Here is a 22365-nt window from a genome sequence, read left to right on the forward strand (position 1 = left end):
TGACCTACAGGTTATTGCTTTGTGACTTGATTTGAAGTTTTAGGGGCAGGCATTTGACCTGGTAGTTAAAGATGTTGCATCCCATGCGTGAATTCAATTCCTGGCTTCAGTTTGCAATTCCAGCTTCCTGTAGGTGTAGATCCTGGGAGGTACCAGGTGATGGCTCAAGAAATTGGGTTCCTACCATCCATGTGATAAACCCAGATATAGCTCCCAACTACTAACTCTGGCCTCACTGTTGCAGGCATTTGCAAAATGAACCTGCAGATGGAAGTTCACTGTCTCCCTTCTCTGTCTCTCAAATAAATTTTTTTTTGAGAGTCAGAATTACAGAGGGAGAGACAGAAGGAGGTCTTCCATCTGCCTGCTCAGTCCCCAGATGGCTGCAGTGGCCGAGCTGGGCCAATCCGAAGCCAGGAGCTAGGAGCTTCCTGTGGTGGAAGCTGCACGTGGGTGCAGGGGCCCAAGGACTTAGGCCATCTTCTACTGCCTCCCCAGGCCATTAATAGGGAGGTGAATCGAAAGTGGAGCAGCAGGGACTTGAACCGGCACCCATATGGGATGCCGGTGCCACAGGTGGAGGATTAACCTAGTGTGCTACGGTGCCGGCCCCCAATAAATAAAATCTTTAAAAAAAAAAAAAAAAGAAATTTGACTTGGGTTTAAATTCCAGCTTTGCAGCTGGTAAATAGTATGACTTTGCTGTTATACTCAGTGTACCCATATTTTTAAAAATATTTCAAAGCTGTTTTGGGAATTAAATATAATAGCATGTGCTTAAGAAAATCAGTGGAAGATGGCCCAAGTGTTTGTTTCTTTGCCACCCACGTGGGAGACTTGGATGTAGTTCTTGGCTCCTGGCTTCAGCCTGGCCCAAACCTGGCTGTTGGGAACATTTGGGGAGTAAACCAGAAAATGGAGGATCTGTGTGTCTGTGTGTGTCTGTCTGTCTGTCTCTCTGTTGCTCTGCCTTTTAAATAAATAGATAAAAATATTAAAAATAAATGTAGTGACATGTTTTATATACATCTATCTTTCTGTCTCATTTTCTTCTCGGTACATAGAATGAAACCAAAGAGATTGAGAAACTTAAGTATGTATCTGAGGTCACACTGCTAAGGATAGGAGCTGTGTTTATCATACAAGTCTCCTGGTCTTTATTCCAGTGCCTTGTCCATAATACTTGGATTCTCAGAAGCATCATCTTGGATGCTGATTGAAAACGTGATTCCCAACCAGCCCAACTCAGTATGTTTGGGATGAGGCTGAGAAAAACTATAGTTTAGTTTAAATAAGCTTCCCCTAGGGCCACCATTTTGTTGTAGAGTGTTAAAGCTGCCACTTGCAACATCAGTGTCCCATATGGCACTGGTTTGAGACCTGACTGCTCCACTTCCAATCCAACTCCCTGCTAATGTGCCTGGGAAAGCAGCAAAAGATGGCCCAAATACTTGGGCCTCTGCACCTATGTGGGAGACCCAGGTGAAACTACTGGCTCCTGGCTTTAGACTGGCCCAGCTCCAGCCTTTGTGGCCACTTGGAGAGTGAATCAGCAAATAAAAGATTTCTTTCTCTCCCCCTCTCCCCCTCTTCCCCTCGCCCCCTCTCCCCCTCTCCCTCTCCCCCTCCCTCCCCCTCTCCCTCCCTCTCTCTCTCCCTCTTTTAGTTTGACAGAGTTAGACAGTGAAAGAGAGAGAAAGGTCTTCCCTCCATTGGTTCACTCCCCAAATGGCCACCATGGCCAGCGCTGTGCCCATCTAAAGCCAGGAGCCAGGTGCTTCTTCCCGGTCTCCCATGCGGGTGCAGGGGCCCAAGCACTTGGCCCATCCTCCACTGCCCTTCCGGGCCACAGCAGAGAGCTGGACGGGAAGAGGAGCAACCAGGACTAGAACTGGTACCCATATGGGATGCCAGCACCGCAGGCGGAAGATTAACCAAGTGAGCCACGGCACTGCCTCCCCCTTTCCTCCCTCCCTCCCTCCTTCCCTTTCTCCCTCTATCCCTCTCTCTCCCTCCATAACTCTGACTTTCAAATAAATAAATAAATTTTAACAATGAATAAGCGTCCCCTAAAAGTTCTAATACAGGGGTAAACATCTGGCATATAGTTAAGATTCTGCCGCTTGAGACACCTGCATCCCATGTTGGTGTGCCTGTGATGGAGGTCTGACTCCACTCCTGATTCCGGAGTTTATGCACACCCTGGAAGGCAGCAGATAGTGGTTCAAGTAGTTGTACCCATGCTGCCCACACATCTGGTAGACCCAGATTGAGTTCCTGGTTTCCTGGCTTCTGCCTGGCCTAGTCCTTGCTGTTGTGGGGTTTGGGGGAGTTAACCAGCAGATGGGAGGTTTCTGTCTGCCTGCCTCTCTGTCTCTCTTGCACTCTCACTCTCTTTCTGTCTTTTGAATAAATAACAGAAAATATTCTGATACAAATGGACTGAACCATGGCTAGAAAAACATTGCTTTGGACCCTATAAATTAAGTAAGCTTCTAAGAAAATTGCCTTCATTGTAGCAGTAGAGTGGACAGTTGGTTCTTCCCCCCCCCCCCAAAAAAAAAAGAAAAAAGGCAGAATTTTTATTGAGGGGTGTTGTGGGGTAGCGGGGATAGCTGCTGGCTGCTCCACTTCTGATTCAGCTCTCTGCTGTGGCCTGGGGAAGCCGTGGAAGATGGCCCGAGTCCTCGGGCCCCTGCACCCGCGTGGGAGACCTGGAAGAAGCTCCTGGTTTCAGCACTGCAGCCATGTAGGGAGTAAATCAGCGGGTGAGAGAGCTCTTTGTGTCTCTCTTTCTCTTTCTGTATTTTGCATGATTAAAATGAAACTGGTTAGTAGGCTACTTAGACAAAAAAAAAGTGACGTATTCAGGAAACTTAAAAAAATTTTAAAATTTGTTTTCATTTTACATGAAAGGCAGAAAGATTGAGACACAGGGCAGAGTTATCTTCATTTGCTGGGTCTGGTCAAAGCCAGGAACCCAGAACTCCATCTGAGTCTCCCACAAAGGCGCAGGGACCCATGTACTTGAGCCATCACCTCCTTCCTCCCAAGACTGCTCATTAGCAAAAAGCTGAATTGGTAGTAGTGTCGTAGCTGAGACTTGAACAAGACACACATTTGGGATGGAGGTGTCCCAAGTGAAACTTAGCTGCTGCACCAAATACCTGCTGTGGGGAACTTTTTTGAAAGTGAAAAATATATGGTGTATGATGTTAGTGGTTTCTTTGTAAGTGGAATAGTCCAATTGGATGAAAATATAGAAATTCACTTGTTAACATTTGATAACTAGGAACTAAGAGGAGACAAATATTCAAAGCTGTGTGGAGTCATAGACCGTTTAGGACTGGAAAAGAAAATTTCTAGGGATGATTTACAATGTCTGGACTTTGAGCAGAGACTCCAAAGAAAACAAAGAGGATTTTTTTTTCTCAAGATTTACTTATATGAAAGTCAGAATTCCAGAGAGAGAGTGAGGGAGAGAGATCTTCTATCTGCTGATTCACTCCCCAAATGGCTGCAACAGGCAGGGCTGGGCAAGCAGCTTCATCCAGGCCTCCCACACAGGTGCAGGGGCCTAAGCACTTGGGCCATTCTCCACTGCTTTCTTAGGTTCATTAACAGGGAGCTCGATCAGAAGTGGAGTAGCCAGGACTTGAATTGGTGCCCATATGGGATGCCGGCACTGCAGACAGTGGCCTAACCTGCTGCACCACAGTGCCAGCCCCAAGCTTCTATATAATATTTGTGTAACATTGCATTTCAACTCAGTAGTCACTGATTTGGTTAATGTGATGATATATGGGAAGGACTTTGAATAGTACTTTGTTGGTCTTAGATAAATAATTTCGTTCATCTATAAATATTGTTACCATCAAATCGTATGTAAAAACATTAGAATTTATCACACCTACTAGTCTATACTTTCATATTGTATTTATTTTCAAAATTGTCAAAATTGGAAATAAAAACACTAATTTTTTTTAATATTTTGAAGCTTTGAGATGACTGAGTTCAACAGCATTTTCTATAGGAACTCACAGTTTACACGGCATATTCTGTTGTTATCTATTTTGATCTATGTCCCTGTCCTGAAAATGGGCATAATGTCTTCATTTTGCAGAGCAGGCTGCTGAGATTCAGCTCTAATTGTAAAAAGTTGCACAAGTTTTAGATATTCTCTCATTGGAAAACTGAGTTTGTGTAGCTCAGTCTTTATTTTTTTTTTTAAGATTTATTTATTTACGTGAAAGAGAGAGAGAGAATCCTCCATATGCTGGTTTCCCCAGATGGCTGCAGTGGCCAGAGTTGGGCCGATCTGAAGCCAGGAGCCAGGCACTTCCTCTGGGTCTCCCACACAGGTGCAGGGACCAAACACTTGGGCCATCCTCCACTGCTGTCCCAGGCCCATGTGGGATTGCTGACACTGCAGGTAGAGGGTCAGCCTGCTGCACTGCAGGACCAGCCCCTCAAATATTTTCTACTCAAATATTTTCTCTTCAGAATTGAAATGTCTAACTCCTTCATTTTTTGGTCATGAAATTAACATAACAGTAGTATGTCATATGTCCAATTAACAGAACTGTTATTCAGATCCTGAGTTCCAGGTAGCTACTCTTTATAAGCACATTTTTGGGGGGATTCTTTTAGATATCCACGTAGTTTTGAATCCACCTGTAATTTTTTGTACCTGTATATGCATTGACATTATTAGATACTTGAGTTTAGGCAGCAATTAATTTTCAGCTAGAGATCTTTGTTAAAAAGAGGAAAAATGATTTCAGAATTTCTAATCATCTGTATACCCTGAACTATACTAATTTCCTGCAAAACACCATTATTATGAGGACTGAATTGAACTGGCAACTTCCCAATTCAGATTTTTTTTAAATGTTTTGTCATTAGATATCAAGTATAAATTCTTCTCCAATATTTTTCCTCAGTTTATGTTTGCTTTCCCCTTGATTACTAGTGAGTGATGACATTAGACTGTTTTACCCCAAAATTGTGTTTATTAACTTGATTTTCCCATTTAAAAAAATTGTCTTGACTTCTGGCTTCACTGACCCATCCCTGGTCATTGCAGCCACTTGGGAGGTAAACAAGCAGATGTAAGAATCTCTCTCTTCTCTCTGTTACTCTGTCTTTCATGTAATAAACAAATCTTTAATTTAAAAAAAAAAAAGATTTTATCTTAACATAGTGGTTAGTATAAGATAGCCTTCAGTGAGTCAGTATAATCTGAATCAACTTAGTCTTGTTTTGGGTATAAGTATGATTTCTCTTTTTTTTAAGAGGTCCCTTTTTTAAGATTTTATTTATTTGAAAGAGTTATACAGAGAGAGAAGGAGAGGTAAAGAGAAAGGTCTTCCATCCACTGATTCACTCCCCAATTGGCTGCAACGGTTAGAGTCCTGGCTGCTGCACCATATGGGATGCTGGCACTTCAGGCAACAGCTTTAACCACTACGCCACAGTGCCAGCCCCTTGTCTTACTCTTGACTTCGACATACGTGAATTGCTTAAAATAAGAAATAGTTTTTTAAAATGTGAGGGCAGATTCTTGGCATTTATTAGTTTAGGTCTTTTGGAAGACCAAAAGACCAAAAGACCTAAACTAGTTTTATTGAACTGATTATACATTAGCTCTACAAATGTTCTGTTTTGTTCCCCTCTTATGCCAGAAGTTCAAGCTACTGAGATTATGTTCCCTAATTATAGGTAATTCATGGGGCATAGGGCTTTAAGAATATATAAATATTTATTTACTTATTTGAGAGATGCACAAGAGAGTGTTTATGTGTGACCACTAGACAGAAAAGAGTCCCCATTTGCTGGTTCACTCCTGATGTGTTGGCAACTCCTGGGGCCGAATTGGGTTGCAGCCAGGGACCAGGAACTCTCCCATGTGGGTGGCAGGAACCTAGTTATTTGAGTCATCACAGCTGCCTCCCACGTCTGCATTGGTGGAAAGCTGGAGTCACAAGTCGGAGCCAAGAATTGAACTGAAGCACACTGATACACGTGCGGTACCTTTAACAGTGCCTGGTGTATAGTAAGAGTTAATAAATATTTGTGTTAGGGCCGGCGCCGCGGCTCACTAGGTTAATCCTCCACCTAGCGGCGCCGGCACACCGGGTTCTAGTCCCGGTTGGGGCGCCGGATTCTATCCCGGTTGCCCCTCTTCCAGGCCAGCTCTCTGCTGTGGCCAGGGAGTGCAGTGGAGGATGGCCCAGGTGCTTGGGCCCTGCACCCCATGGGAGACCAGGAAAAGCACCTGGCTCCTGGCTCCTGCCATCGGATCAGCGCGGTGCGCCGGCCGCAGCACGCCGGCCGCGGCGGCCATTGGAGGGTGAACCAACGGCAAAGGAAGACCTTTCTCTCTGTCTCTCTCTCTCACTGTCCACTCTGCCTGTCCAAAAAAAAAAAAAAAAATTGTGTTAAATGAATCTGTAAGAGGAAAGTCTTCTAGAGATAAACGATGGTTTACATCTGTTGACACTCTAGTGTTGTAATCACTTTAGAAACTTCATTTCTTTTTTTTTTTTTTTTAAGATTTTTATTTATTTGACAGGTAGAGTTACAGATAGTGAGAGAGACAGACAGAGAGAAAGGTCTTCCTTCTGTTGGTTCACTCCCCAAATGGCCGCAGTGGTCGGAACTGCACCAATCCGAAGCCAGGAGCCTCGCGCCTCCTCCGGGTCTCACATGCAGGTGAAGGGCCCAAGCACCTGGGCCGTTCTCCACTGCTATCCCAAGCCACAGCAGAGAGCTGGACTGAAAGAGGAGCAACCGAGACTAGAACCGGTGACCATATGGGATGCCAGCACCACAAGGGGAAGATTAACCTAGTGAGCCATGGTGCTGGCCCTGAAACTTCATTTCTAACATATTTCAAAAGTGAAATCTTATATTTTCTCTCTCTCTTTTTAAAGATTTATTTACTTGAAAGGCAGAGTTGGGGTAGGAGGAGAGACAGAGAATCTTCCATTCTCTGGTTCAGTCACCACAGTGGCTGGGCCTGGGCCAGGGCCAGGCCAAAGCTAGAAGCTAGGAAATTTTTCCAGGTCTCCCATGTGGCTGCAGGGGCCCAAGGACTTAGGCCATCCTTCACTGCTTTTCTGTATGCATTAGCAGGGAGCTGGATCAGAAGCAACAGGGACTTGAACTGGAGCCCCTATGGTTGTGCAAGTGGGTGGCTTAACCCACTATGCCACAGCACCAGCCTGTTTTCTCTTTTCCAAAGTGTTGCTGATCAGCAGATCATGGTTGTCCTTTAATGTTTTCTTCTCACTTACTCTATTCCTAGAGTTTGTCTCTTTAAATACAGTGTTTCTTTTTTTCTTTCTTCTTTATGGAGAAGCAGAGTTACAGAGAGATATCTTCCGTCTGCTGGTTTACTCCCTGAATGGCCACAATGGTGGAACTTGCCAGGAGCCAGGAGCTTCTTCAAGTCTCCCATGTGGATGCAGGGGCCCAAGTATTTGGCCTGTTTTCCACTGCTTTTCCCAGGCCATTAGCAGGAAGTTGGATCAGAAGAGGAGCAACCAGGACTTGAACCAGTACCCATATGGGATGCCAACATCACAGGCAGCAGCTCTATCCACTGTGCCACAATGCTGGATCCACTTAAGTGTTTCTTAAAATAAAAGGGAAAATATTTCTCTACAGTCCAATTCTTTGAGTCAGTTTTGTAGGTTGGCACATCTGTAACATTTAAAATTAAAACTGATTCTGGAATGATCATTCTGAGTTGTGGGTGGTTATACATAATTAGAGGATTTTCATATTTGACCTTATTCTCTCTTCAGTTACAAGTCATAATGTCTTCACATTTTAGCAAGATCTGCATATATAAGCATTTAGGAATATCCATCAGTGTAGAAGCAAAACTTTCTTTTAAAAATACAGACAATAAAATTCCAGTTGATTAGTAAAACATCTCTTAAAGCTTTGATTTAGAAAGTATGAATATCAGGGCTGGCATGGTGGCATAGGGGGTTAAGCTGCCACCTGTGATGCCAGCATCTCATATGGATGCCAGTTCAAGACCGGGCTGCTCCACTTCTGATCCAAATCCCTGCTAATGTTCCTGAGAAGGCAGTGGAGGACAGCCCAAGTACTTGGACCCCTGTACCCACATAGGAAACCCAGAAGAAGTTCCTGGTTCAGCCCTGGCCATTGCGGCCATTTGGGAAGTGAACTAGCAATGGAGGACCTCTCTCTCTCTCTCTGTCTCTCTTTATCTCTCTTTCTCGCTCTTTCTGGCTTTGCCTTTGAAATAAAGATCTTTAAAAATAACAAATATAAATATCAGCTTTTTCCATCAAATATGGCATATTCTTTTAAAGATTTATTTATTTGAAAGGCAGAGTTACAGAGAGGCAGAGAGAGAGAGAGAGAGGTCATCCCATCCACTGGTTCACTGCCTGGATGACCACAATGGCCAGAGCTGTGCCGGGCTGAAGCCAGGAGCCAGGAGCTTCTTCCAGGTCTCTCACATGGGTGCAGGGGCCCAAAGACTGGGACCATCTTCTACTGCTCTCCCAGGCCATAGTAGAGAGCTGGATCAGAAGTGGAGCAGCCGGGACTTGAACTAGCACATATGGGATGCTAGCACTGCAGGTAGCGGCTCTACCTGTATGCCACAGCGCCGGCCCCTGGAACATTCTTGATTTGGCATGTGTTCTTTTTTTCTTTCCTTCTTCCAGTTGGCCCAGGTACAACCATACTGCCTATATTTTGCTGAGGAAGACTTTTTTTTAAAACAAGTTGAATTTTCTAGAGAATACATACTCACATTAGCTGATATAGTCTGTTGCTACCTACCTTTTGAAAAGTCATCAGTAGGGGCCAGCACAGTGACGCAGAGAGTTAAAGTCCTGACCTCCAGCACCGGCATCGTGTGTGGGTGCCAGTTCGAATCCCTGCTGCTCCACTTCTGATCCAGCCCCCTGCTAATGTGCCTGGGAAAGCAGTGGAGGATAGCCCAAGTGTTTGGACCGCTGCATCCACTTGGGAGACCCAGAAGAAGCTCCAGGCTCCAGGCTTTGGATCAGCTAGCTCTGGCTGTTGTGGCCATTTGGGGAGTGAACAAGCAGATGGAAGATCTCTTTCTCTCTGTCTCTACTTCTCCCTGTGTAACTCTGTCTTTCAAATAAATAAAATAAATTTGCTTGTTTGTTTGTTTTTTACGATTATTTATTTGAAAGGCAGAATTAGAGGCAGAAAGAGAGAAGTCTTCCATCACTGGTTCACTCCCCAAATGGCTGCAATGGCAAGAGCTGAGCTGATCCAAAGCTAGGAGCCTGGAGCTTCTTCTGGGTTTCCCATGTAGGTATAGGGGCCCAAGGACTTGGGCCATCTTCTACTGCTTTCCCAGGCCACAGCAGGGAGCTGAATCAGAAGTGGAGCAGCCGGAACTCTAACCAGTGTCCATAAGTGATAAGCCGGCCCCTTATGTGATATTCTTTATGATAAGATTTATCATCCATAACAAAAATAATTTTTTTAATGTTGTAGTTTCTTCCTCTATGTAAAGTTTGACATCTTTCCCCCACTGGAATTTTTCCCTTGGTGTGTAGTCTTGTTAATGTTAAGAAATTATTGCTTGGCTCAGACAGTAATGTCACCTTCAGATTGCTTTGGAAGTTAGACTTTTATTTTCTGTGAGTTAACTCTTGAGTAGAATAATTGTAAATGTGACAGCTCTTTTGATGCCAGTCTCTCTGGAGTTTATCTGGAGCTCTCCTTCAAAGGTTGGCTTTGTTGTGTGCAGACAGACAGACATTAGCAGGCCTGGGCGTCTTCATTAACAGGAAACAAAATTCTCAGGAGAGCCACATAGAGTTTTCTTCGTTTATAACACAACGCAAATGCACAAAGTTCTACAAGCACTGAAGTTCTAAGGTTATCTTCTAGGCCTCTTTCTTCTTATTATTATTTTAGAAACCTTAAGGCCCTCTCCCCAAGCTGCCTAGAACTCTTAGTGAAGCAAATGACTCTTATTCACTGTCCAGTTGATCCAATTGAGTCTTTGATGTGATTTAAGAAAAGTCCTACCTTGGCTCTGAATACTGATTTACCAGGGTGAATAGGTTAAAGAGAGATTGGAAGTTGGAGCTGGTTCTCTCTTTAAACTGATTGACACCCACCCCCACTCCCTGCATTATTGAAGAGGTTGTTCGTGTTCTCAAGTAGCAGCACAAAAATCTCACACCCTGGTCAGATCAGTATGAAAACAGCTGCTGTGGCACAAAATGTCCTTCCTCTGTCCTCAGCTGAAGTTGGGGGAGGGACAAAGCCCAATTGTTACTTTACCCCATCCCATCTGCCTGCTAGAAGGCCTGTTTCCTACCCTTATGGTTTCTGCCTAACAAATGGTGTTTCTTTTTTACAGCATTATGATCCTGGACTTGTTGTGGTGATGGTAAACTTAGCAGTGGTAATTTTTTATTTTCAGACTGAATTACTCCTTTTGTCATCAGTGCACCAATATGTTAGGCTTACTTTCTCTGTCGTAGCCTTCATCCTTCTGCTTGGTCTTTTTCATTTTCCTTTCCTTTCCTTATGCAACTTGTCTGATCCTTGTTCATTAAAGGGTAATGTTAAGAAGGGATGTTTCTGTTTGTGTTAGAACTGCCAAAAAAAATCAGTTAAAACATTAAATTCTAATACTGTCAAAAACTTGATTTCCCCCCAATGTAATGGGCACTAGCACTTGCTACTGCAATTTATAAATTAAAACAAACTTTGACTGCCTTAGAAGGCAAAAGTACTAATGCAGAGTTTATAAACAGGGGTTTACAGAGATAATGAATTTGTACCAAAACTTTCTTGATTCTTGTAATGCAAATTTTGAGAGATCCAAAAAGAGCCAAAATAAATTCCTTTGATGTTTCTTTGAATTCTTTCATTGGACCATTTATTTTTTACCAGTAAATCCCTGACTGAGACGTTATGAAAGTGATATTGCACTTAGGAAGTCATTTTTATAACCTGTCTTTAATTTGGTCCTTTTGCTAAAGATTGCAGTCACTGCTTATTTATTATACCATTGGGCATAGGTAGCAATGCATTTTCATTTTGTTTTACAGGCAGTCTTTGATAGTATTCAAAGAAAGCTGTATTTGAGATTTTTTTTCCTGATAAAAGACATTGTTTATTTACTTAAGTAGGTTTTTTTTTAACTGTGATAATAATTCCCAATTATCTCTCAGTTGCTTAAAAAAAGTAATGAGATGTTGGTGATAAGTAGGTAATCTTATGAATTTTTCATTATGTTTTAAAGACAAAAAATTAATACCACAAATTTAGAGCAACTATGGATGCAATGGTTGCTAGTCATTTTGAAAATGGTTTCTTTCTTCTTCAGGACTAAAACCTGTCATGCTTGTGACATTTGTTCAAAAAAAATTTTTTAATACCTCAGATTTAGCCTGACAAAACTCAATTTTTAGCCCAAAGGTATAATATATATGTGTGTGTATAACAACAACAACAACCACAACAATTGTTTACACCAGCCTGAGTGACAGGATGAGGGAAGTAAACATTGTGTTTTTTTACTAAAGGTGTACAACGGATAAGGTAAGTCCTCTTTCAGTGGGCTTACATCACAATAAACAGCGCAAGTTGTGATGTAAAACAGCTGTGGTAGTAAAGTGCTTGTCTGCCCCATTTTGCTTTGTTTGGCTGGTTATGAGTGGATTAAATATACATTTATTTAAAAAATCTCCAGCATAGATCAATTAGTTTAAAGTCAATTTTCTTCGCAACTAGTCCTTTTCACAGCTTACGGACTATCACAGCCACTCTGGGAAAATGGGACCTCAGAGCACCAGTTTAAAAGTAAAAGTATTCTTTGTCCCTAAGGGCATCTAACTGTTGCTTTCTATTTAAATTTTTCACAATCCCATTTAATTGTAAAGCAGCCATTGAAAACAACAAAAAAATTAAACACATGGAGTTGTAATTTTTAATAACAATGATGCAGTTTTACTGTATCATGCTTAAAAATGTTTTTCTACTTATGTCAATTGAGAGATTTATTACCAGTTTTAAAAGTATGTGTGGGAGGTTACCAGTGAACAAAGTAAAGTAAATTCTTGGTGGGAAGTTAATTGGGGATTTTTTAAAGAAGAAACTAACAAAAGTTGTTAATTATAAACCTCATGGTGACATTGTTTAGAAGTGCTTGGCATTACTTAACTACTTAACTTTGCCATAGTAATCTGGAATTATCCCCAATTTGAAGATTAAACAATGTGGTTAGTTGGGTTTTAACTAGAAAAGTAAGGTTTGGGTGTAAGCTGTGAGAATGGCTTGTGTTTGGTTCACTGTAGCTTTCTGGTCTCTGCACTCCAAGGCAAGATCTCTAACCACCCAAGCCCAGTATGTGAAGTGAGTTGTTGGGCTGGCCTTGCCTCTTACCTTGATGATGTGTTCCTGTTACAGGGAGGACAGATCCCATCCCAATCGTTGTCAAGTATGATGTCATGGGCATGGGTCGCATGGAAATGGAGGTGAGTTGATCTCATTAATCTACTCGTTTTGTGGGATATTAAAAATTGATATTCCAAATTCAGACATCGGTGTAAGAATATTTGTGAGAAGCAGGAATATTTATCAGATTGCATGTAGTTTGAATATTTTTCTTGGGACTGTTAAGTTTTCACATTCTCATTTATTGCTACCTGTGAGACACATGGGGTGTAAGTAATGTCCCTGTTTTAGCTGAGGCAGAAAGCAGTTGGTTTGGTTATATAGCGAGGCAATATCAGACCTAGACCAAGATCCTGATGCTTGCTTCAGTAGGCAGTGTTACTCCAGTCTTAGAATATCTGCTGGGTGGAAGCTTTGCCCTTAAACCGTCTGGGCAGCTTTCATCTGTGATACCTGCATTTCACTGCCTAGAATATTTTCTCCATTTATATTAATTGTTTGGCAATGAACATTGAAATCTGTTATCAGCAACAAATGTGCCTGTAGGAAACTACCAGCATGAAAGAATTAATGAATTATTTTGCATGCTGTTTTCTCCATGGAGTGACAATAAAGCAAGAAGTAGCTGAGCAACATTCATCATAAATTTTTTTGTTTCCAAACAATATAGTTGTATGATGACTCTTTTCATAGATAATTTGGGTGCTTTAGGAGTGAAGACTAACCATATCGATTTTTGTCAAGCTTGATTATGCCGAAGATGCTACTGAACGACGCCGTGTCCTAGAAGTAGAGAAGGAAGACACAGAGGAGCTGAGACAGAAGTACAAGGTACATAACTGCTATAATCCAAAAGTTGTACTTATGAAATCTATATTTATTAAACAAAAGCTTTCTATTAAAAAAAAAGAAGTAGTAGTGGTATAAGGTACCAGTGAGCCACTCTTTATTTGGGGTGTGCAGAGTATAGAGGCTATATACTCACTTTTGGTGAAAAATATCTCTGTTGTTGATAGAATTAGTAAAACTTTTGGTGGTGGTTAGTAGTAGGTTTCCAATTTCTGTTACTTTTCTGTATCTTGCCTCTGTAAAGACTGTAGAGATAAGATCTTTTTCGTACATGGTTAATTAAACTCAGTTCTAAAGCACAGGTTCATCTTGGCCTATGGAAATATCAAGTTGAATTTATTCTTCCAATGTTTTTTAGAAAATTTTATTTATTTTCATTTTATTTGACAGGGGCAGAGATCTTCCATCTGCTGGTTCACTTCTGAAATGCCTGCATTAGCTAGGGTTGGACCAGGCTAAAGCCAGGAGCCAGGAACTCAATATGGGTCTCTCATGTGATTGGCAGAGACTCAAGTACTTGAGCCTTCACCTGCTGTCTCCTAGAGTATACGTAAGCAGGAAGCTGGAATTGGAAGTGGGGCCAGGACTTGAACCCAGGCACTCCAATATGGGGTGTGGGTGTCCCAAGCAGCATCTTAAGCACTTTGTGAAATGCCTACCCAGTTTTGTTTTAAAGAACATGCAGTAAGTTAGCTTTCCAAAAAAAGGTTGACAAGGGGGCCGGCACTGTGGCATAGTAGGCTAAGCCTCTGCCAGCTCTGCTGGCATCCCATAAAGACACTGCTTCATGTCCTGGCTGCTCCTCTTCCAATCCAGCTCTGCTATGGCCTGAGAAAGCAGTGGAGGATGGCCCAAGTGCTTTGGCCCCTGTACCTTCATGGAAGGCCTGGAGGAAGCTCCTGGTTCCTGGCTTCGGATCAGCTCAGCTCTGGCCATTGAGGCCATCTGGAGAGTGAACCAGCAGATGGAAGATCTTTCTCTCTGTCTCTCCCTCTTACTGTCTGTAACTTTACCTCTCAAACAAATTTTAAAAATATAAAATATATATATATATATAAAATTTCAGGTTTATTTATTTACGAGAGAGAGAGAGAGAGAGAGAGAGACAAAGAGAGATACAATGCTCGCAACAGCCAGTGCTGGACCAGGCCAAAGCTGAGACTCCATCTGGGTCTCCCACATAGGCAACAGGAAGCCTTGTCAGGCACATGAACAAAAAGATGGATCCCAGAAGTGGAGTAGCCAGGACTCAAACCAGGCACTCTGATACAGGACAAGGCATCCCAAGCTGCAACTCAACCCACTGCACCACAGCGCTTACTCATATCTTGGCACTTTGAAACCACAAGACCCTCCTCACTTTGGATTTGAGATCCAAATTCCCTGGATAGTTTACAAAAACCTGAAAGTGGGAATTTAAAATGACCTTAGACTGGGGGTGTTACAGATGCTTGACAAAAACAAGTAGAATTTTCTCTTTTCTTTTAAGATTTATTTTATTCACTTGAAGGAGTTATAGAAAGGTAGAGCCATAGAGAGAGAGAGGTCTTCCACCTGCTGGTTTACTCCCCAAATGACCACAGTGGTCAGAGCTGAGTTGATCCGAAGCCAGGAGCCGGGAGCTTTTTCTGGGTCTCCCACATGGGTGCAGGGGCCCAAGGACTTGGGCCATCTTCTATTGCTTTCCCAGGCCATAGCAGAGAGCTGGATTGGAAGTGGAGCAGCCAGGACTCGAACTGGTGCCCATGTGGGATACAGGTGCTACAGGCCAGGGCTTTAACCCACTGTGCCATAGTGCTGGCCCCACAAATAGAACTATTAAAAGGAGCTTAAGAAACCTGGAATATAGAGTTAACAGTTTTAAAATAAAGAATAGAATACCAGGGAGGCAGCACTGTGGCATAGTGGGTAAAGCCACTACCAACAGTGCCAGCATCCCATATGGGTGCCAGTTCGCGTCCTGGCTGCTCCACTTCTGATCGAGCTCTCTGCTATGGCCTGGGAAAGCAGTAGAAATGGCCCAAAGGTCCATGTGGAAAGACCCAGAGGAAGCTCCTGGCTTCGGATCAGCACAGTTCTGGTCATTGCAGCCAATTAGGGAGTGAACCAGCAGATGGAAGACACCCCCACCCACCGCCCATCTGTCTGTCCTTCTCTCTCTCTCTCTCTCTCTCTCTCTCTCTCTCTCTGCCTGTCCTTCTCTCTCTGTGTAACTCTGACTTTCAAATAAATAAATAAATCTTCTTTAAAAAATACTGAAAGAAAAGGAAGGGGTGGGGCAGAAACAGTATTTGAAGAATTAATGGCTAGGAATTTTTAGCATTTATAAAAGAGACCAAAATGTTACAGATATGAGAAGCCAAAGAATTCCAAACTGGTTAAATAAATAAAAAGACATCCACATGTGGACACATGCTTTTGTAACAGAGGATGCCTAAGTCACAGAGGTCTTAAAAGCACTCTAGTGAAAATGATTTTCTGTAATAGAAATACAGACTAATGACTTCTCAAAAGCTATCTTCTAGAAGCCAGAATATAGTGGAATGATGCAGACAGAGAAAGTATATGCCAGCCTAGAGTTAATGTGCATACTAACTGAACAAGGGCAAAAAAAAGTGATTTCAGACAAACAAAAGCTATGAAAATTCACTAGGAAAATAACAAAGGATCTACTTCAAAGAGAAAGTGGCCACAGAAATAAGATTTGAGGTAGTAGAATAAATGATGAAGATAGAAAATGGGTATTTATTAAGTAAACATAAAATAAAATAAGCATTATGTAAAATAGTTTCTGTGGGGTTTAAAAAAGGGGGGGACTGGCATTGTGGCGCAGCAGTTAAGCCACCACCTATGATGCTGGTATGCCACGTGAGTGCTGGTTCACTTCCTGGCTGCTCCGGTTCCAATTCAGATTCTTGCTGATGTGTGAAAGGCAGCGAAGACGGCCCTGGTACTGGTAATGTACATAAAACATAAGGTTACAGAAAAGGGATGGAAGAACACATGCCAGGTGTACCTAAACAAAACTGTTGCAGTCTTGTGAGATAAAATAAACATTGAGGTATGTAGCATCACTAGCATTCACTTCAGCTGTAAACACTATTAAATTTGTATGTACTTACAGCACTACCTGAAAATATGAAAATCAAAAGCTGATGAAACTGTAAGGAGAAATGTTATATCCACCATCACTGGGAGACTTTAACATGTTATCTCAGTAATTCATAAAGGAAGCAGAGAAAAAAATCAGCAAAAATATTTAGATATTTAGTGGTTAAGATACACCTGAGATACGCATCCCGTATTGGAGATGACTTGGATTGTGTTCTGGGCTCCTGGCTTTGGCCTGGCCCAGCCCTGACTATAAAAGGGATTTGGAGAAATGAGCCAACAGGTAGAAAATCTCTCTGTCTCCATCTCTATCTCTGCCTTTCAAATAATTTTTTAAGAGGTTTATTTATTTATTTATTTGAAAGGCAGGGTTACAGAATGGGAGAGACACAGAAAGAGAAGTCTTCCATCTGCTGGTTCACTCCCTACATGGCCGCAGCAGGTGGGGCTGGGCCAGTCTGAGTCAGGCGCCTAAAGCTTCTTCCCAGTCTTCCATGTGGGTGCAGGGCCCAAGGACCTGGGCTGTCCTCCACTGCCTTCCCAGGCATACAGCAGGGAGCTGGATCAGAAGTGGAGCAGCTGGGACTCGAACTGTCCTCCATATGGGATGCCGGCATTGCATAGCTTTACCTGCTAAGCCACAACACTGGCCCCTCAGATAAATTTTTGAAAACCCACAAAAATAGTTGTTTGACATATTTGTGATACTAAAAGGAGAAAAACATATAAAACCAATATCAATAATAAAAAATAAGGCATTGCAGATGCAGCAGGCACTAAGATTAGTTATTTTGCAGTCAGAAACAGGTACTCCAGTGTGGTACAGACGCATCTTCACTAGTGGCTTAACTGCTAATGCTAGGCCAAATACCTTTCCCCTTGATTCCACTAACTTCTTTAAAAAGGATCATGCCAGGGTGGACTTTGTTTTTTCATTTTTATTTATTTGAAAGGCAGAACACAGTGAGAGACAGCTCTTCTGTCCTCTGGTTCACTTCCCAAGATGCCTGCAATGCCAGACCAAATTCAGGAGCTAGGAACTCTATCCAGGTTTCCCGTGTGGGTGGCAGGAATTCAAGTGCTTAGGCCAGCATCCTTTGCCGCACAGGTGCATGAGCAGGAAGCTGGATTGGAAACAGAGGCAGGATTGAATCCCAGGCACCTTTTTTTTTTTAAGATTTTATTTAGTGTTTTTTGTTTGTTTGTTTGTTTGTTTTTTGAGAAGTAGAGTTACAGAGACAGATAGACTAAAAGGTCTTCTGTCCGCTGGTTCACTCCCCAAATGGCCACAATGGCCAGAGCTGGACCTATCTGAAGCCAGGAGCCAGAGCATCTCCTGGGTCTCCCAAGCAAGTGCAGGGGCCCAAGCACTTAGGCCATCCTCTGCTGCTTTCCCAGGATCAGGCACTCTTGATATGACATAGAGGCATCCCAAGTGTTGGCTCAACCCTCTGGTGCCAAAATAAAATTGGTGCCCAAGATAAAATTTTCATCTAGCTGTCTTCTATTTTTCTGGAATTTCAATTACATGTATATTATTCTATTCTCCATGACTCTTGGTTTGTTTGTTTTTATTTTTCTCTGGCTCTTAACCTTTTTTCCTTGTCTCTGTGCTAGAATCTAAGTAATTCCATCTGTATTCTACTCTACTACATCTTTTTATTTAAGATTTAATTCATGGGCCGTAATTTTCACTCCTTTAAAAAGCCTTCCAACTCAAAAGGTTTTTAGTATAGCCCACAAGGCTATGCAGCCATTACTAGGATCTAATTCCAGAACATTTTCATTACTGTACTACAATATATTTTTATCTATATCTAATCTGTTTTAGGGCTTTTTGTTTTCTGTTGTTTGGTTTGTTTATATTTAATGTTTACATTTTCCAGTTGTAAAATTCTCTATGTATTCTGCCTAATTATTTTTTTTTTAAGATTTTATTTATTTATTTGAAAGTCAGAGTTACACTGAGAGAGGAGAGGCAGAGAGAGCAAGAGAGAATGAGGTCTTCCATCCACTGGGTCACTCCCCAATTGGCCATAACGGCTGGAGCTGCGCCAGTCTGAAGCCAGGAGCCAAGAGCTTCCTCCGTGTCACCCACGTGGATGTGGGGGCCCAAGGACTTGGGCCATTTTCCACTGCTTTCCCAGGCTGTAGCAGAGAGCTGGATTGGAAGTGGAGTAGCTGGGTCTCGAACCAGCGCCCATATGGGATGCCGGCACTTCAGGCCAGGGCGTTAACCCGCTGCGCCACAGCATTAGCCCCTGCCTAATTATTTTTATGGTGTTTTATGCTTTCTCATTTTTCTAATTCTACTTTATATTTAAATATTCTTTAATTACTCCCTTTTTTTTTCTTTTTATGTATTTGAAAGGCAGAGTTACAGAGAGAGTAAGAGACAGAGAGAGAGGTCTTCTGTCTGCTAGTTCACTCCCCAAATGGCCACAATGGCCCAGGCTGGGCCAGGCCAAAGCCTGGAGCTGAGAGCATCTTCCAGGTCTCCCACGTGGGTGCAGGGGCCCAAGCACTTGGGCCATTCTCTGCCGCTTTCCCAGGCACATTAGAAGGGAGCTGGATAGGAAGTGGAGCAGCTGGGACTCAAAACAGCGCCCATATGGAATGCTGGCATTATAGGCAGCAACCTAACCCACCGTGCCACCAAGCCAGCTCCCTAATTACCCTGTATTCTGTAACAGACTATTCTAATATCTGTGTTCTTGGGGCATAAATCTGGTGCTAAATTGATTGATTTCCTTTGTGTTTGATGATTTTAATTCCAGTTCATGTTTGGTTGGACTTAATCTTGGAAAAATTTTAGGGACAAAATCGAAGATGCTTTCTGAGAGGATTCTTAGTTCCTCTGCCAAGATGCAGAGATCCTGTGATGTTTTCAGCTTACCTCCATGTTCTGTTGTCGAATAAGGAATCTCAGGTTTAGCTCCTCACCTTGCTCACATCTCAGACCAGTGTTTTCATTGTGCCTCTTGAGGATTTACATGTCTTCGAGTGGGTTTAGCAATGCAGTGAAAATTGTGTTTTATATTGAATCTGTTTGGTTTTTACACAAGGGTAGGAAGAGGAGATACCTAAGTATCATGCCCACCATATTGCCAAAAACAAAATGAAATTAAACTTTTTTTCCTGTAAGATTTATTTTATTTATTTGAAAGGCAGAGTGTCAGAGAGAGAAAAATCTTTATCCACTGGTTCACTCTCCAAATGGTCGCCATAGCTGTGGCTCGAGTGGACTGAAGCCAGGAGCCATGAACTCCATCCAGGTCTCCCCCACTTGGGTAACAGGGGCCCAGGTACTTGGGCCATCTTCCGCTGCTTCCCCTAGCACATTAACAGAAAGCTGGATCAGAAGCAGAGCAGCCAGGACTCCAGCCAGAACTCCAATATGGAATGCTGGTGTCACAGCTACGATGTAACTTGTCCCACAACACCAGCTCTGAAATTAAACTCTTAAACATCTGTTAATCTGAATAAAACTAATGTTAGTACAACTACACACAAATTAACCCACCAAATTGTCTTTTGTCTGGCTGTTTCTCATACACTAAATTTTGTGAAAATTCTCTTCTGTCCTCAGGTAATGAAGGCTAATTTATAATACCTTAAATTCTGTGAAGTTCATTTTTTATGTTTTGTGATTCTTACAGGATTATGTTGACAAAGAGAAGGCAATTGCAAAAGCCTTGGAAGACCTAAGAGCCAACTTTTACTGTGAACTCTGTGATAAGCAATATCAGAAGCATCAGGAATTTGACAACCATATCAACTCCTATGACCATGCCCACAAGCAGGTGAGGAGTAGTTACTTGCTACAAAGAAAAAAGATACTTTATCTCTTGTGAAAACTATTGAACTTTCTGTGGTTTCTTGTGTTTGCCAATCTTTATTAGAGGTCATCTGACACACTTGATTTTTTCCAGTGGCAGAAATCCTGACATAGACATGCGTTTTTTCTCCCTGCCACCTCCCTCTGACTCTTTCAAGTAGAAAGAATTGTTTCATAAATCTTGTATAATGTTTTTGGCTTTGAGTGATTTCTAAATTATTATTAAATTTGATAATTTAGCTGAAGATTACTGGGAGTTTTATTTTATTTCTCCCCTTTCCTAAGCATGTTAAATGGTGAGGAGTTATACCAGAATGTTATCTTTTCAATTTCTCTAAGAGTTTGTGCTTTATTGGCTATTGTTTCTTATCAGTAAGTCATTTCGTTATTCAGTATGCTTTGAAAGAGGATAAATCTTGTGGCGGAAAATAAAATTAGGTGCTCTCTCAAACAGAAAATTCTCTTGCTGCTTGTTGAAGAACTGAGAAACTAATTGCGCTTTCTTTGCAGTCTTTTTGTTTTAATTGGGTTGGAGAAGCAGCTTGTACCTCCCTAGTTACTGGTGTACAAAAGATGGCAATAATTCTCGGAGATTTTAGAAGGGAGAAATGAATCTTCAGATTTGTAGGATAATTCTGTCTTTAATTAAGGGTTTTGGTCTACTTGCTGTGGGGTTACATTTGCATAACTTCTTGGGTATTTGGGGAGTGAAATAGTTGTATGTTTACAGAATTTATGAGCACTGCTGGAAGGGTAACTTGGACTTGTTGAACCAAGATTTTTTTTTTTTTTTTAAACTTTTCTTTCGTCTTCCAAACCAACTAAGATTTCAGTGCACAGGTAAAAGGCAAGGTTTGACCAGTTTTACCCTTAATACTATAGAGAAAATTTATGAGCTGATTGTGTTACTGTTTGTGACAGTCTTGTGCACATTTAACCATACCTAATCGATGTAAGAGTCTTCTACTTAAAAAGTTGTGTTCAACACAGTTTTTCAACATATTACATACCTTTGGACATTGTTTTAATGTATTGTCAGCTGTACTTGATTCAAAGAAGAGAAATTTATAAGGCGTATATATGGATAAGACATTGACGATTACCTTATTCCTTCGAAGAATCATCTTTCAAGAAAGAAAAATACAACAGTGAATACTACCTATGTAGTAACTTTTCTAGTTTTTCAGTGTATTTATAATTTTTCATAGAATTAATAACAAAGATGTTTAGCATCTAACTGCATAACCCCCTTTTTGGGCTCTTGAAATTTTCTTGCATTAAAAAGTATCTGATAGCCTGTGCAAAAAAAAAAAAAAAAAAATCAGAAAGGTTATGTTTTTAGGTGTTGAGAAGTCTCTGAATTAAGTTTGAAGTAGAAAAAAGCAAACCAGGAAAACTGTCTCAAACTTGAAAAATAACTTTAAGGAGAAAAGTTCTACTAGAGAAAAATAGATAACCAAGTTAAATCTGAACAAAAGTACAGAACTAACAACATTCACATTGACAGCGTTAAGTTAGTGTGATGGATGAGAAAGATTTTGTGATATTGCTCTCAACCTGAGTGAAGTAGAAATTGTTTCAGCTGTGGGTCATTTGAATTTGACGTATTTATTATTCTGTGTATCTTATGTTGACTCAGTTTCTCTCACTACTTTTCTCTATTGCAGTGGTTTTCCAAACTTGGGAGATTTGGCCCCAAGGGGCACTTGGCAGTGTTTGCAGGCATTTTTAGTTGTCATAGCTAGAAGGGTGGTGCTGTGGGCATCTTGTAGACATAGGCCAGGTGTGCTGCTAAACAAGCTGCAATGCTCAGGAATACCTCTAGAAACAAAGAATGACTTGGTTCCAAATGGCAGTCAGCACGCTTAGGTTGAGAAACCCTGTTACATTAAAACTCTGGAAAACTTCCAGATATGTATGAAGCTATGATATCATTTGACCTTCGCTTAGTACAACCAAATTATTATCATGTTACATGCCCAGTTATGCTGTAAACATGTATTAAATGCTCATCTAGAGAGAATCCAGAATATATACTTAATACTTTTATAGATTATCATCAATATAAAAATAAATTAAGGATTTCTTATGGAGAACTCATGGGCTATATATCCACTAATATA

At 41.6% G+C, this 22365-nt stretch overlaps 1 protein-coding gene across 28 annotated transcripts in view; it reads left to right on the forward strand.

The window, feature by feature from the left end:
* Positions 1-22365, forward strand: part of GPATCH8 (G-patch domain containing 8) — a 102682-nt gene that overhangs the window by 53577 nt on the left and 26740 nt on the right. For 14 of the 28 annotated variants that reach the window (XM_070060611.1, XM_070060602.1, XM_070060613.1 and 11 more), the window contains 4 exons: positions 10400-10444; positions 12457-12524; positions 13189-13275; positions 20064-20207. In XM_070060611.1, coding sequence (XP_069916712.1) covers positions 12498-12524; positions 13189-13275; positions 20064-20207 — 258 coding nt within the window. In that variant the 5' untranslated portion in view covers positions 10400-10444; positions 12457-12497. The remainder of the gene's footprint in view (positions 1-10399; positions 10445-12456; positions 12525-13188; positions 13276-20063; positions 20208-22365) is intronic. The other 14 variants (XM_008271582.4, XM_070060616.1, XM_070060612.1 and 11 more) reach the window with 1 other exon arrangement.

The sequence above is a fragment of the Oryctolagus cuniculus genome, chromosome 17 (genome assembly GCF_964237555.1).
Source record: "Oryctolagus cuniculus chromosome 17, mOryCun1.1, whole genome shotgun sequence".
Classification (NCBI taxonomy): Eukaryota; Metazoa; Chordata; class Mammalia; order Lagomorpha; family Leporidae; genus Oryctolagus; species Oryctolagus cuniculus.